General features: G+C 34.9%; 1 protein-coding gene across 3 annotated transcripts; it reads right to left on the bottom strand.

The window, feature by feature from the left end:
- Positions 1-2,407: 2,407 nt before the first annotated feature.
- On the bottom strand, positions 2,408-11,476 carry LOC107789112 (putative LRR receptor-like serine/threonine-protein kinase At1g07650). 3 transcript variants are annotated; one of them, XM_075250197.1, is made up of 25 exons: positions 11,383-11,476; positions 11,109-11,316; positions 10,846-11,023; positions 9,651-9,722; positions 9,495-9,563; positions 9,340-9,411; positions 9,184-9,255; positions 8,946-9,017; positions 8,779-8,847; positions 8,625-8,696; positions 8,445-8,516; positions 8,279-8,350; positions 7,763-7,831; positions 7,191-7,256; positions 6,676-6,741; positions 6,547-6,582; positions 6,417-6,457; positions 5,732-6,108; positions 5,459-5,654; positions 4,997-5,149; positions 4,465-4,583; positions 4,141-4,351; positions 3,691-3,928; positions 3,089-3,239; positions 2,408-2,915 (listed from the first exon to the last, which is right to left on the bottom strand). In XM_075250197.1, the coding sequence occupies exons 2-25, from the start codon at positions 11,209-11,211 to the stop codon at positions 2,550-2,552; spliced, it is 3,012 nt and encodes a 1,003-aa protein (XP_075106298.1). In that variant the 5' UTR covers positions 11,212-11,316; positions 11,383-11,476; the 3' UTR covers positions 2,408-2,549. The 3 variants fall into 3 exon arrangements, with proteins under 3 accessions (XP_075106298.1, XP_075106299.1, XP_075106300.1); XM_075250198.1 differs by having other exon boundaries at positions 11,372-11,475; XM_075250199.1 differs by lacking the exons at positions 9,184-9,255; positions 11,383-11,476 and having other exon boundaries at positions 8,946-9,070; positions 9,301-9,411; positions 11,109-11,268.
- Positions 11,477-14,456: the final 2,980 nt, after the last annotated feature.

Below are 14,456 nucleotides of genomic sequence, written 5' to 3' on the forward strand. Positions count from 1 at the left end.
AACGACCTTTAGAAAATATGTTACTTTAATTTTTTTACTTCAAAAGAGTAAAAAGTCACTTGGTGAATAAGAAAAAGGCACTTAACCCTCATTTGACCATAGATTTTGGCAAGTCTTTTTCAAATATTTTTTGGCGAAACATATTTGTTTATAGATCTTATCCATATTTTCGTAGATTTTAAAAATAAATTTTCAAATCCCAAAACTAGCCCTAGACCTATTTTTGACCCAAATTATTACTACTGAATTTTTTTAATTTTAAAAATTACACCGAACTTTTGTATTTTATAAAAAAAAACCACCATCTATTATGACCCAACTAATCCACCGGCTAATTACTACTATCATTCTCTTTTGGACTGATGGATCTTGTAATATTATTATAATTTGACGAATTATAGTGGCTAGTAACTATGTTATTAGCAGTTGATATTAAAATATCAGGTTATGATTTTAGGATGAGTAATTATGTAGCTCATTATAAAAATGATAATTTTGTGAAAATCTTATCTATGTTCAGGACTATGGTTTGTGATAACGGTAATGAATAGCGTTGATGAAGGTTTTGCATATACTGGATTAGCAATTTTGTTTGTTCGGTATTGTTTGGTACTTTTGAAAGTTTTTAGAACTTATGAGTATAGTCACATTCATGTTTTTTTTAAAAGTACTATATTTTAAAAAATTAGGTCCAAACAGATTTTCATCTTCAAACCAAACTTCACCCAAATCAGGATTTTAAAACAAATTTGAGAATTTGTGGTCAAAGACTAGCTTAACTTTGATCATCTAGAGAAATAAAAGACATGTTTGCCAATTCTTTTCTGGTGAAAAAGTAAAGTGGCCTCAGTTATTTTATCAGATCTCACTGGATCTTGATACCAACAAAATATATAGAAGTAACGAATATTATTTAAACATCAACTCTTTTCATATGTTAACGATCTCAGCAAGAAATCTGAGTGAACGAAAAGGGGTTGGAAATACTGTTAAAAAGACTGACTTAGGATATCGAGTTGAGTCAAATTATGTCGTTGAGTTAAAGGATGTAATTATCCTTTTGCGGGTCGTCAATTTTGAAAGATGGTATGGATATAAATGCTAGTCATATAATTCCTATATTAATATTAATTAATAAATAAAAAGGACTGAAGGAGACACTCTTCTGATAAGTTGGGTCCTAAGAAAGATTGATAATGTATAGAGTACCTTAGCATTAAAAGTCTAGTGAAGTTTTGGATCCAATGGGACATAAGACATGTGCAAACATTGGAATAATTTGTAAAGAAGAGCAAAATTCAACATGACATAAATCGGACATCGTTTCTGCTAGGATGGATGGTTGAGATGTTTGTGGTAATAAAAAGCATTCTCTTCGTTCAACACAAAGACTTATGGTCTGTTTGGCAAAGCTTTTCCGATCCTAAAAGTATTTCTTTTTTCAAAGTTGAAGTATTTTGCCAAGCTTTTGAGGAGAAGCAGAAGCAGTTTTGGAGAAGTAGAAAAAAATAGCTTCTTTCCGAAAGCACTTTTGAGAAAAATACACTTAGAATCAGTTTTTAAAAGCTTGGTCAAACATTAATTGCTGCTCAGAAGTGTTTTCCAAATTAATTAGTCAAACACAAACTGTTTCTCGCCAAAAATACTTCAGGGAAAAGCCTTTTGAAAAAAAGCACTTCTCAAAATAAGTTGATTTTTGCTGCTTGGCCAAATAGTAAAAAATTTTGAACTATAAAAAAATTGTGTTCTATACTAATATTTATTATATACTAGTACTAGTAGTTTATAACCATGTAAATTTCATTTCAAAATTTAAGAAACTAATCTCCTTTTTTTTCTCTTTTGAATTTCTTTTCGTTTCAACAAGCATGAGCGCGCGCACACACACCAACCCCGACCCCCACCCCCAACCGGCTATATCATGTCCTGTCCTTCGTCGACAAGAACACCAGTCGTTTTCAATTAACTCACCTTGTTGGATGCATCCAATTCCAATATGAAAATAACTTCATTAGTAATTCTCCGACATGTTAAATCACATGTATACATAGTCCATGTCAACGCACATGTTTCCAAGTAAATGTCTATATTTTTCTTTAAAGGTATGCTAATATAATATTCACTTCTTATTTTATAATTGAAAGTTGTTCAAACCATTAACATCAACAAGAGGTTATATGAAGCTTCTCTTTTAATCTGACGTCCCCAAGGAACAAATAGTGTACAACTATTTATTCGCTTCGAATTTTTATAGGATCAGAGTTCGATTCACGTGTTTCATCAGTAATATTGAACTAGTCAAAATTTCCAATTTGAAACAAAAGTGGCAAGAAGAGAAAAAGGAAAAGAAAAAAATGATAAAATCTCATCATTGAAGTAAGGTTTCAAGTAAAGAAAATAATGTCAAAAGCTTAACAACAGGCTATGAACATATATTTACTCTCACTATGAAAACCAACAATTAAAAAAATATAATGTGGTAGGATCAATATCTCTTTCTTCATCGTTTTTCCTCTTCTCTAATGCAACATTGAGCAGAAAGAAAGACTCTAGAATTCAGAGGTAGATGTAGAAGTGAAGGTAGAAGAAGAGCGTTCAGTACCTTTCGTGTCAACTGAACGAAAGAGTGACTGGTTTTCACTAGAGTTTACTTGCATCTCATCATATTTATCTCTTAATCCTTGAAAATTAAATTCATCATCGTAGGCGTTTGAATCTATGTTAGATTCATTAACGTCTAAACGACCTTCAAGCATTTTCACTACTGTAGACATGTTTGGCCTTAATGCTGGAGATGGATTAGTGCATAGTAAGGCCACCTTAATCATCCTCAATGCCTCCTTTTTGTTGTAATTGGAACCTAATCTTGGGTCCACTAGCTCCAAAAACTTTCCTTTTCTTTGTAGAACCAGGGCCTGAAGTAAGCAAAATGATGGAATTGGAACACTTGAGAAATACTACCAAGTCTACTTGATCAAATACAGCACATTTGTTTATACCAAATATGAAGTTTTCATCAAGAAAACCGACACATTGTTTAGAAGTTAACTATTCATGGAACTGATAGCAAGAGAAGGTGGTTTCTTACCCAATCAAGAAGACAGACATAATTCTCATCAGGATTATATTTCATGTTGTTCTTCCCAGCGACGAGTTCTAATACAACCACCCCAAAACTGTACAAATCTGCTTTATGTGTTAAATAACCCCAGAGTGCATATTCAGGGGCCATATAACCTCTGCAAAACAAGGTAACAAAGTTGATACTCATGCAAGATTTGACATTCAGGAACTTCCTTAAATGCTTAAACTAGGTAACAATGGACAGCAGAACTATTTGTTACACCTATTGTAAAACTGATTATCATAGTTTGACTTACATGACTTTGAAGAGAACAATGATGTGACATCTACTAAATTATTATAGTTGGAATATAAAACATGGAATTTCTAAAGACGAGTGGCTTTGAAGAAAAATGCGAAATGATAGATAACATTTTTAATCTGTTTGACTCTTGGGATCAGTTAAGGTGCTAGACATAGCCTTTTGGAATTATATAACGAGTACAGATTCATTCAGGAAAAACTGAAGTAACTTTGACATGACTTAAAATGGAAAGGATGACATTCAAAAAGGAGTATTATGAGGGGAAAAAATGATTAATCAGTGAGAGTAGTTTAGAAGCTCACATTGTCCCAGCAACCCTGGTGGTGATATGGGTTTTCTCCTCGTCATGAAGTTTGGCCAGACCAAAGTCTGAGATCTTTGCATTTAGGTCTTTGTCAAGGAGTACATTGGTTCCTTTGATGTCTCTATGAACGATCTTTAGAGGTGATTCTTCATGTAGGTAAAACAAGCCTTTAGCTATGCCAACACAGATCTTTTGCCTAGTTGGCCAGTCCAGTTTCGGTGGACATTCTTCAGGACCTGCAATTTACTGTAAAATTGAAACTAGGCACATATTCATACACAAAGACACACATATATGTATGTACATATGCACGCAGATGAACATATAAACTTGAGAATTACTCCAGTTACATTATTGAGGGAGAATGGGATCATTATTTGTCTTTCGTTTTTGGCTTAATGTTCTTATTGACTTGTACCTTACGTTATCCATGAAGAATAGCACTTACCAAACAAAACATGGGAAAGGCAATTATTCTCCATGTACTCATAAACTAGTAAAAGTTGGTTCCGCTCAACACAGCATCCGTAAAGTCGGACGAGATTTGGGTGACGTAAACCAGACATCATGCCTATTTCATTTACAAATTCACGGTTCCCTTGTCTTGACTTGGATGAAAGCTGCTTGACAGCAATTATAGTACCATCTGCTAGTGTACCCTGAGCATTAACCAAAATGGATGAAGTCATAGATGATTTGCGATATAATCAATTAGGAAGTCCACAGGGAGGGGTAAGACGGAAGAATTATGAGATTTCTTAGACATATTCACCTTGTAGACAGATCCAAATCCACCTTCACCAAGCTTATTTGCGGCATCAAAATTACTTGTGGCAGCTTTAATTTGTCTGAAAGTAAATATACCAGTTTGCAGATCTAGTCCTCTTAATTCTACACAACAGTAAAAAACAAAAAGTTTAGGATTTTAGTTTCTCACAAGATAAATAAAGAAAATCTTTGAAAAGCATCCAAAAAATTATGGAAAGTTTGCAGCTTCAAACCCATAACCATCACCCTTGTCTTCTCACCCTTTACTAGTGAAAACATGAATTTGGATAGCATATGGACATATATGTTTAATGTGGCGGGAAGTCTTCCCTACATGTTGTGATTTCCCTAGAAAACGATGATGACACCTAGTATCCACATGGTATAATCATTCACATGCACTTCAATTTGCAAAAACCACTCCAGTTGTCACTTGATTTTGCAATAACACCAAGAATCACCCAGAATGCAACAGACAAAAGTTTTAAGTACATTCTATTTGTCGGGCATCAACAAAAGTTGAGGTCTAGAATCACCTTGTTCCATCAAATTCCTGTTTCTTCTTTTCCTCCAAGCAACAAAGAGAATCATCAGAATGAGAGCTAATGAAAACATCACTGCTCCAACTACAATTAGAATCTTCTTTTTCCGATTAGAAGAGTTCTCCTGTGTAGGAGGGGGCTTGAAATCTACATTACGCAACAAAAATTTCAAGAATATTAGATGCCCTGCCATTTATTTTTATGCTGGAAATCAGAGATATTATGCATAAGTTATTCAACGAGAGAATATCTAATTTATATCTTCTTGAGCTTCAAACATATAATCAAGAGTAGTTTTGTAATCTGTTTCCAACTCTGAAAAGGTCTTAGTTTTTTACATAAGATGCAAGCGGTGTTAGTTTGTAAAACAGACTTAATCTCGCTATGAGACAGAAAAGAAGATAATAAGAGAAAATATGCTACACGTAAGAAATAAAAGTGAAGACGGAGTATTACTAGCTTCCAGAGAGATGGCAGATACCAAAGGACCATACTTTCCTCTACTTGGGATTGATGTAGTTCCTTTCCCAGCATACTGAAAGCGAACGTCTAAAGTTTTATCTTTTACAGTTACATTAAACTTTTCTTTCAAGGCTTTATCAACTCCTCCGGCTACTCTTTCAATATCAAAATCTTTAAGCTTCAATTCGTCCTGCACCCAGTTAAACTAAGTCAGTTGCAGCTAACTCGATATTTTACTATATCTAATTCTCTGACGTGTTGGTTCACCTGTATGTATACATCAAATATCCGTCTTCCAAGACTTTGGAAAGATCGGTTGTCTCGGAAAACTATTTCTGCGAAATGAAGTGTCAAAGTGTAGCTTCCATTTGCTAAGCAACGTGCAAAGTAAGTCAAAGATAAAGGGGAGAGGTGAGCTGTCATGTAAAGTTGAGCTTCGTCTCCTGTGATAGCAGATATATTATCTGCTTTGTAGTCATTCAATGATATGACACGATCCCAGAAGTGTCCTGTACTGCTAGATCCCCAGTTCCCTTTCCAGTAAACAAATTTTGCAGCACCTGCCGGGTCTTCATCTGCTTCAAAAGTAGTGTTTCCAATAGTTACTCTTCCTCCACCACAATTTATGTGTAGTGAATACTGGTCTGCAGTATTCAAAGCAGAGAAAGGTTACTGGAGATAATGAATATATTTCAGAAATATGAGACAATGATAAAACTGTTTCGTTCTTGTAGATTGTCGAGAAAACTATCTGGTGATTCAATTTTTTCCATGATCTATATAGTTTACAAAAGGAACCAAATTATACCTTCCTACTTTTTCCTATCGATTGTCAAAAAAAAAAAAAAAAAAAAAAAAAACTGGTGCACTATTGCACAATGGAACAATGTCAAACAAAAGAGTTTAAATGGAGAGGGTAGAAATTAAAGCTCTGAAAACAGTGAGTACTCACCCTCTGAACATGGATTCATTGACAAGCACTTCCCCTGCTCTCTGAAGTAGTTGAAAGAGGTGTCAGAGAGGATAAGTCCTTTTCAAGAGAATATTAGTCCTTATCATTTTATTTAACATTCAACACTTACATAAAATTCCCGCCGTTAAAGCTTCTGAATAAGTTACTGATAAGAAAAGAAAACCAAACATGGAATCATCTGAACCGTATATATATAAAAGAAAACAGGAGAAAAGCATAAGAAATACAAGGATCGTACAGGTTGTCCCGACAAGTAGATGGTTCAGAGCTCTCGTCGAACTTATTGTAGGAAAGGTCTATCACGCTGCATACAATGTATCTGACATGGTTATGAGTTTATCAAGTATTTTCAAACTAATGAGAGGGAGAAAAGAGCTTGTGCCTTCACTTAGAGAAAACAGCTTTAAATGCAATTAAATTAATGACAATCAGCAAGTTAAATCTCAATATCCTTATCTCAATATCTTTATTTATTGCCCATCCAACTCATTTTCACAAAGCTATCATTCTTCCTCACAAGAAACTTACACAGACAAGACTCAGTAATTCATGTTCCGGACAAGAGAAGTGTGAACGACTTTTTAATCTGATTCTCTATGCGAGCAACCACATTTAGTTGTGACATTTAATGCTGCATTCTCTATCTATCACCATGTTATATAATCCTACCCTAAAGCTATACATGTCCTTTTTTAAATTGAGATCAGAAGAATGACCAGTGTAAATGAAAAGGCAAGACATAATCAAACTTACTATCTGGTATCTCGACTTTTTAGCCACTCTGGAATTGGCCCAACAAAAGCATTGGCGGTCAGATACCTAGCAAGCAGCAAATATTTGATTTAACTAGGAGATCACAAATTTGAAATGCAATATCTGCACTACATGTTCAAGAATATGATAAGAAATTATCAAATTCGAAATCGCTTCTTGAATCACCATCTATCAGCTACCCACCAAAATGGAAAGTGATTTCCAACCAAAATGAAGACTAATTTTTGTGTGCAGCTCATGGGAGAATATTACTGAGTTATAAACAAACCATCTAACATCAAAATCTCAAAACTTTGTGGGCAAAAAATATAAATTTCATGTAAAGGCATTTGAATTCTTGGTATCCTTGCCATCTAAGACTGTTTTGTCATTGAGGCTATTTTCTGCTTTTCTTCAAAAGAAAGAAAAGGGCTTGGGCATTCGGAGAGGGTACAGAAGACTGATAGATGGACCATCAACTCTCACATAGTAAGACTAGTATAATGAAATAGAGATGCAAAACAAACATTTCCACATATAGTTACAGGAATCTTCATGTCATTCTGACTTACGTGGCCTCCAAGTTAGTCAGGCTTTCGATATTTGCAATCCCTCCTTCAAGCTTGTTAAAACTCAGATCTCTGCAATAAAAAATAAACAGAGTCAAACCTAAAAGAATGCTCAATCCCATATGGCTGAACAAACTATAGCACAATTGTTAAAAGCTTAATTAAGCTTAGATAAAGGATAGAGAAAATGGATAGTTCAGAAGACAGGTTTGTAGAGAACTGTATCATCCCCTTTTCTTATTTTACCTTCTTTCTCTTTTCAAGAAGATAGTTTTATTTCAAGAAAGCGAGGTTTGTTGTTTGCATTTCAAGATTCAACAAACCTCATTCCTCTCCTATTCAAAAAGAGAAGAGGTTTGTAGAAGGAAAACAAAAAAGCCCTGAAGGGAATCAGACATGCACAAATTTCATGCTTTGAGTGGATTATCCACAGCTTGAATAACAGGAAAAGGAAAAAAAATGAGATCATTAAGGAACATTTAAAATAAATCAAAAATACATTGAAAGTAGTGGAATTACAAAAACCGTAATTCGCTCATATCAGCTACAAAATCAGGAATCATCCCGACTATATTACAGCTTCTCAAAACCCTGCAGTCAAAACTTAGTGTCAGAAAAATGACGTTCTTTGATAAAGGATGTGTAGGAAACTCCACTCATAGTTCCCAAATTATTAGGTACTTACAATTTAGTCATGCCTGTCATGTTTCTAAGTGGTGGAAATTCTGAAGCACCTCCCTTCAGGTCACTGATTCTTCTGTATATGCATCATCTGATTGTTAATTATCTTGGTTTCTACTAAGCCTAATCATAAGAACATTGCAAAAAGCAAAATAAAGTCTCCAGAAAAATGGCATAAACTTACAGTTCAGTCAAACTGGTCAAATTAGAAACACTTGGTGGAATTGGTCCTTCAAATCCAGAACCTTCAATCTCTCTGTTAAAAGAGCATATACAACAAATAAATTTCTACTGGATTTTTCTAACTTGTACAAAAATTTACAAATGAAAATACTCACAGCATCTGGAGATTTTTCCAACTCTCAAAATTGGGCAGTTTCCCAACAAAGCTGTTACTGCTCATCCTACTGTATTGATGACAGAAGGGAAATGCAGGAATTCAACTTAACATTTGTGGAAGAAGAATTAGAAATCTCATCCGAGATGCACATTTAAATGCACTCACAGTTCAATCAATTTCGTCAGATTATTCAGTTCCACTGGCCACTCTCCTGTGAAATTATTAGCACTGAGAACGCTGCACCAATCAAAGTTCATCAATTTTAGAATGAAATCCAGCTCACACTTGATCTGCTCTTTGTAGAAGCACACTATATTTTAAGACCAATCACTCCGTCATTTAAAGTGACGAAGCTACTTGGAGAGGTGTCCTTCCTAAGCATGGATGAAGTAAATTGACTTACAGATTCTGTAAGTTGACCAGCTTCCCTACTTCCACTGGAAGCGATCCATTAAATAAATTTGTTTCCAAACTCCTGAAAAATTATGATGTCTTCAGGAAATTTCAAGTATTCTTGTACAGTCGGTCCATCTGAGAAAAATGGAGGTAGGGAACTTACATAACCGTAAGTGAGGTCATATTTCCTATGTACTCTGGAATTGGCCCAGATAACCGATTAGCAGAAACAACCCTGGAAATTAAACATCCAATTCATGAGTGTATGGAATCAAAGGTATGTATACATTTTAATGCCGAATGAATACACAGCCTCACATGAACTCCAACTTGGTAGACGCCCATTCAGGGGGAATTGTACCACTTAAGTAATTGCGGTTGAAATCACTGCAGAAAAGGTAAAACCATAATGATTTTAAGAATAAGTAAATTTCAAACTGGTTTTCTAACAATTATTCTGGATGCTCTCAGTACATTTTCTTCAGATATGGTAACTTCGCCAGAGATGAAGGGAGGACACCTGCAAGATCCTGTCCTTTGAGAAATCTGTTGACAATTAGAGCAGCCACCGTCAGATTACCAGCATTTAAAAATAAGCCTATCTGGTTTATATAAACTCGATCAGTTTCATAATGCAATGAAGTGACTATTAGAAAAATCTTTACAGAAATAGTCATGTTCATCAATGTGATATTTGAATATTTAGATCAAACACATGGTTTTCTAACAATAAACCTAATACCATTTTATTATAAACGCTTTTACCTAATAGGACTACCAACAACGACAACAACTCAATAAAATTCCCACAAGTGGGGGTCTGGGAAGGGTAGAGTGTAGGCAGACCTTACCCCTACCCCGGGATAGAGAGGCTGTTTCCGAAAGACCCTCATAAGGAACAATAGACAATAGGCAAAAGATCAGTGACAGCAACAGAAGCCAGAAAAATAAAATAATATCAGCAACGTAAAACCAGAAAATAAATGTAAAAGCAATAACAATAACCAGAATTAATGCCATAGGAAAAAGTGTGGCAGCTACATAAACCACTAACAACCCAAGGCGAAACATAATCAGCCTAGTCCCGCCCCCGGAAACAAAGTAGAGAAATGCTTGACTCCCTCCTAACCTACAACTCTAATGCTTGACCTCCACGCCTTCCTATCAACTAGATCTTAGGTAATCGACTACCATTTAACAAGTTTTATGTAATCGATGTATCAACTAGATCGGTAGAAATAATCCAAACTACTAAGGCCCTCAATTTCTTTTTCCCTGACTTATGATCTTGGAGGAGGCAATATTGAGGATTAATCAGGATATTGAAAACAACGGATAGAAATTAGTGTTTGTTTATCAAATTGTCTCGTTATTTCAACATCAAACTTGAAACATGGAATTTGGAAGTTTGAAAAACAGGTTTTAGGAGTTTTCAAGTTATTTTAAGTTTACATTCACAGAACTTCAATTGTGTTTTGATGTCCAAACAAACCTGCAACTTCCAAATATCTTTTTTCAACTTAACTTCAAATACAATTAATTTTTTTCAAAAATCAACCAACTTGTGTCCAAATTCCCCTCACAAATTAACCATGAATAACATTATTAACAAAAACAACATATTTTTTTTAGAAAAAAAAAAAAGGAAGAGAGGAAAATGGAAACCTACATGCTTTGTACATGGCAAAGACCATCAGGGGAAGTGCAATTGCAGACAAGGGTATTGTTATAAAGAGGCATATCCTTCCTTTTCGGTGTGCTCCAATTTGAGTTCCCATCACAAGGGTTTTGCTTAAAATCCCAGTCCTTTTTCCCCAATTCCGTAGCTATTTCTTTAAGAGCATCCACTGCAATCAAAATAATTGGTATCAACCTTCTTCTTTCTTTTTTACATACATTACCTTTAAAAAGAAAGAGTTAAAATCTATTTACCTTCATCTTTAGGAAGCTGACTACTTTGTGCTTCAATATTGCCTGCAGTAAAACAAATTACTATTGTATAGAAGATGAGAAGTAAATTACAGGATCTTAGCATGGTCACTTAGACTAAAAGAACATGAGAATTTTTAGAGTAATGATATTTTTTTTGTGTGAGAGAAATGAAGGTGCTCTGAAAAATAAAAATGTAAAAATTGCAGGCCTTTGGTTTTAAGTGAAGAAGACAAAGTTGATGAAAAAGATTTGGATATTGAGGCAATTATGATGCAGTTTTATTAATTTAAGACCCAATTATTTGTTTGTTTGTTATGTGACGAAGACACCTTGGACCAAAGATCTTGTCTACATTTGTTGCATGAGTATGGGTCGCCATTTCATTTCAGAGAAGGGGAATTTAAAAACGGAAAAATGCAATTTCCTTGTAGATAAAGTTACTTTACTCCTTACTTTAAATAATAAGGTTTCACATGGAGGCAAATTGGAAAGTACAGTACAGCTAGTGGAGGATTAGTGGTTGCTTAAGTTAGAGCTTTGATCTCTTGTCGTTTTCTTTGTTTTATATTAGGAAATCGGGGCTCTTTTAGTTCAATTTTGACGGAACCTAACAAATTTAGTTAAAAATTAAAGATTATAATTCCTCGCGTCAACTGGATATGAGTTTCTAAACATTTTTACATTGGATCTGAGCTACTCAAACCAGTTTTGTCTAAGGTTTTTGTTTGATGCTAAAATTGTTTCTCACGATATCAAAGTTTGGAAAAAAAAAAGGATTATGTTTGAAATTAATAGATATACAAAAGAATTTTGACTTTTTTTTAGGTTTTACACACCTTAAGAAAGATATTTAAATATTTTAATCATAAGAGTATCTGGAAGCAGTACAAAGATATTTTGAAACAAAAAATGATAAATAATATTTTACTTTTACGAAACATCAAATTTAAGCCTGTTATTTTTATTTTATGACTTTTATTGATGATACTAATATATCGCCTCTTTTTGTTTTCTTGAGATAGAGTTTTTCGAAAATAGTTTCTCTGCCCTCGGGTAGGGATAAGGTCCGCATACACACTACCTTCCCCAGATCTGAGTAGTTGAACTAGATCGTTGTTGTTGTAACAGTATCAAATTTACGGCTCATATTTGGAATGAAAGATAGTAAAGGATTCATCTTTCTAAACATTTAAGCTATTGGATTACTATTCCACTAATTATTACTTAGAAAGTGATAAAAATTTAAACAAGTCGTTCTAAAACAGACTTAAGGTTCACGTGGGAAACATAAAAATAGGAGTATATCTCTTGCTATACAAACTATTGTCAGCAAACCAATCTGGAAAGTGTCCCATTTGATCTACACAAGGTGTTTCACACTGTTAAATTGCCATTGTCTTTGAATAGACTTTTTACCAAATATCTCAAAGGAATATTTCACTAAAATAAACATGGCAGCTGGGACCTATTTTTACATCTTTATAATATTAAACTTAGTTAAATTGTTGACATTTATAATCAACTTGATGTCTTTCATTTCTTACTTTTCTAGTTGTTGTCTGTTTTTGATTTTATGAGTCACTTGATTTGAATGTCTTTCTATGATTAACCTGATTCCCCTTTAGCCAGGGATATGTAGGAAACCTTTGAAGCAAAGGTTCGGTTAAATCTTTTTTAAAAAATGCTTCACACGGAGTACTTGGATGGGCAAAAATCGTTCACTTTATCTTTGCACGAAAACCCTTCGTGTCTTCGGGCAAAGAGGGGCAGCTGTAAGCACGTGATTTTTGCCCTATGAAAGAATTACTCCCAAAAATTTCAAAATAAAACGATTTTTCCTTGGTGTGCAATTTTTGAATTTTTGTGGTATTTTTGTATAATTATTTGTATTTTTGTCTGCGCATGTTTATTTGTTAAATTAATAGAAATACAAAAATATGTCGCATTTGCATTTAGGATTTAATCCTACAATTGTTGGTAATTAAGTTTGTTTTACAAAAAATGAAAATCACAAAAATAGGCATCTTTTGCATTTTTTAGCATTTAATGTCCAATTGTACAATTTCATGCTTAATTATTACTTAATTGTGTGTTAATTGTTATTGGGAGTTAATTTGCGCTTTTATAACTTAATTTAGTTCTATATAATAATTTAAGGATTTTTAAAATTTAGTTTTAGAAAAATAAAAGAAGAAAAGAGGGCAAAAAATATAAAGAAAATCGGAATTGGGCTCTTCTTCAATTTTAAACCCAGGCCCAAAACACCTCTACCCAACCTTCCCTTACGACCCGGTCCATTCCAACCCGGGTCGACCCAGTCCATAACCCCAAAGACCCAACACCCCTATCTTCCCATTTTTTTCATTTTTCACTCCAAAAACCCTAACACCTAAAGCTACCCCCCCCCCCCCTCTTTCTTCCTCTCCATTTTCTCAAAGCTCATCCATGGTTGCCCCCTCAAGCTCGTCAATGGCTTTTCCTTGTCGACACACACACACACTCACACACGCAGAGCTGCTCGTCGACCACCCTGGCTGCTCCTTTTTCTTCGTCCAACAACCTCCGCCCCTATCCGCCATTGACGAGCTTGTCAAGCTCTCATGGCTGCCTCGTCTTCATCTTCTTCTTCACTTCTACACCAAACCACCGCCATCTACGCCAAGCAACGCAGCCACACACAGTCGCCATGGCTGTTGCGTCTGTTGCTGCCCGTCGTTGCTGCGTCTGCTGCTGCTGCTCCGCCACTGCTGCGTCTGCTGCTGCCCGTCGATGATACTGCTACGCCACTGCTGCGTTTGCTGCTCCTTCTACTACTTCGTTGTCGTCTCCTTCAGTCGAATGACCCATCGTCGACACTGCCCAGTCGACCTCCAGCTGCCTCGTCGAGCTCCATGTTCAGCAATAGCAGCTGCTACTGCTTCGCCTCATCCTCACCGCCACTGCTTCGTCTTCAAACGACACCAAACGACCATCTTCTTCGATCGTCCGTTGTGGTCGTCTTCAGCGTCAAGTTATTTTGGTGCGATAATTGTTTCCGGACAGATTTATTTTCGTTCGAGTTCATCGTCGTTCCGATCCGGTTAGTTGGTTTAAGTTTCGTTTTTGTCCGTATTTTATTTTGATATTTCTCGAATCTAAAATCGGTAAATGTTTGATTCTTGTTTTGTTCGTTGTTCATCGTTTTGTTAAATTTTCAGTTTGTTCATATAAAAATTGTTAGTTAATGTTGTTAGATTCAAATTGAAATTTAATTAATGTTGTTAGTTTAATTTTAATGTTGTTTCTTCTTCGGTTTGTTTTTATTTGTTTAAAAGAATTTAGTTGTAATATGGAAATATGTTGGTTTAA

The sequence above is a fragment of the Nicotiana tabacum genome, chromosome 3 (genome assembly GCF_000715075.1).
Source record: "Nicotiana tabacum cultivar K326 chromosome 3, ASM71507v2, whole genome shotgun sequence".
NCBI lineage: Eukaryota > Viridiplantae > Streptophyta > Magnoliopsida > Solanales > Solanaceae > Nicotiana > Nicotiana tabacum.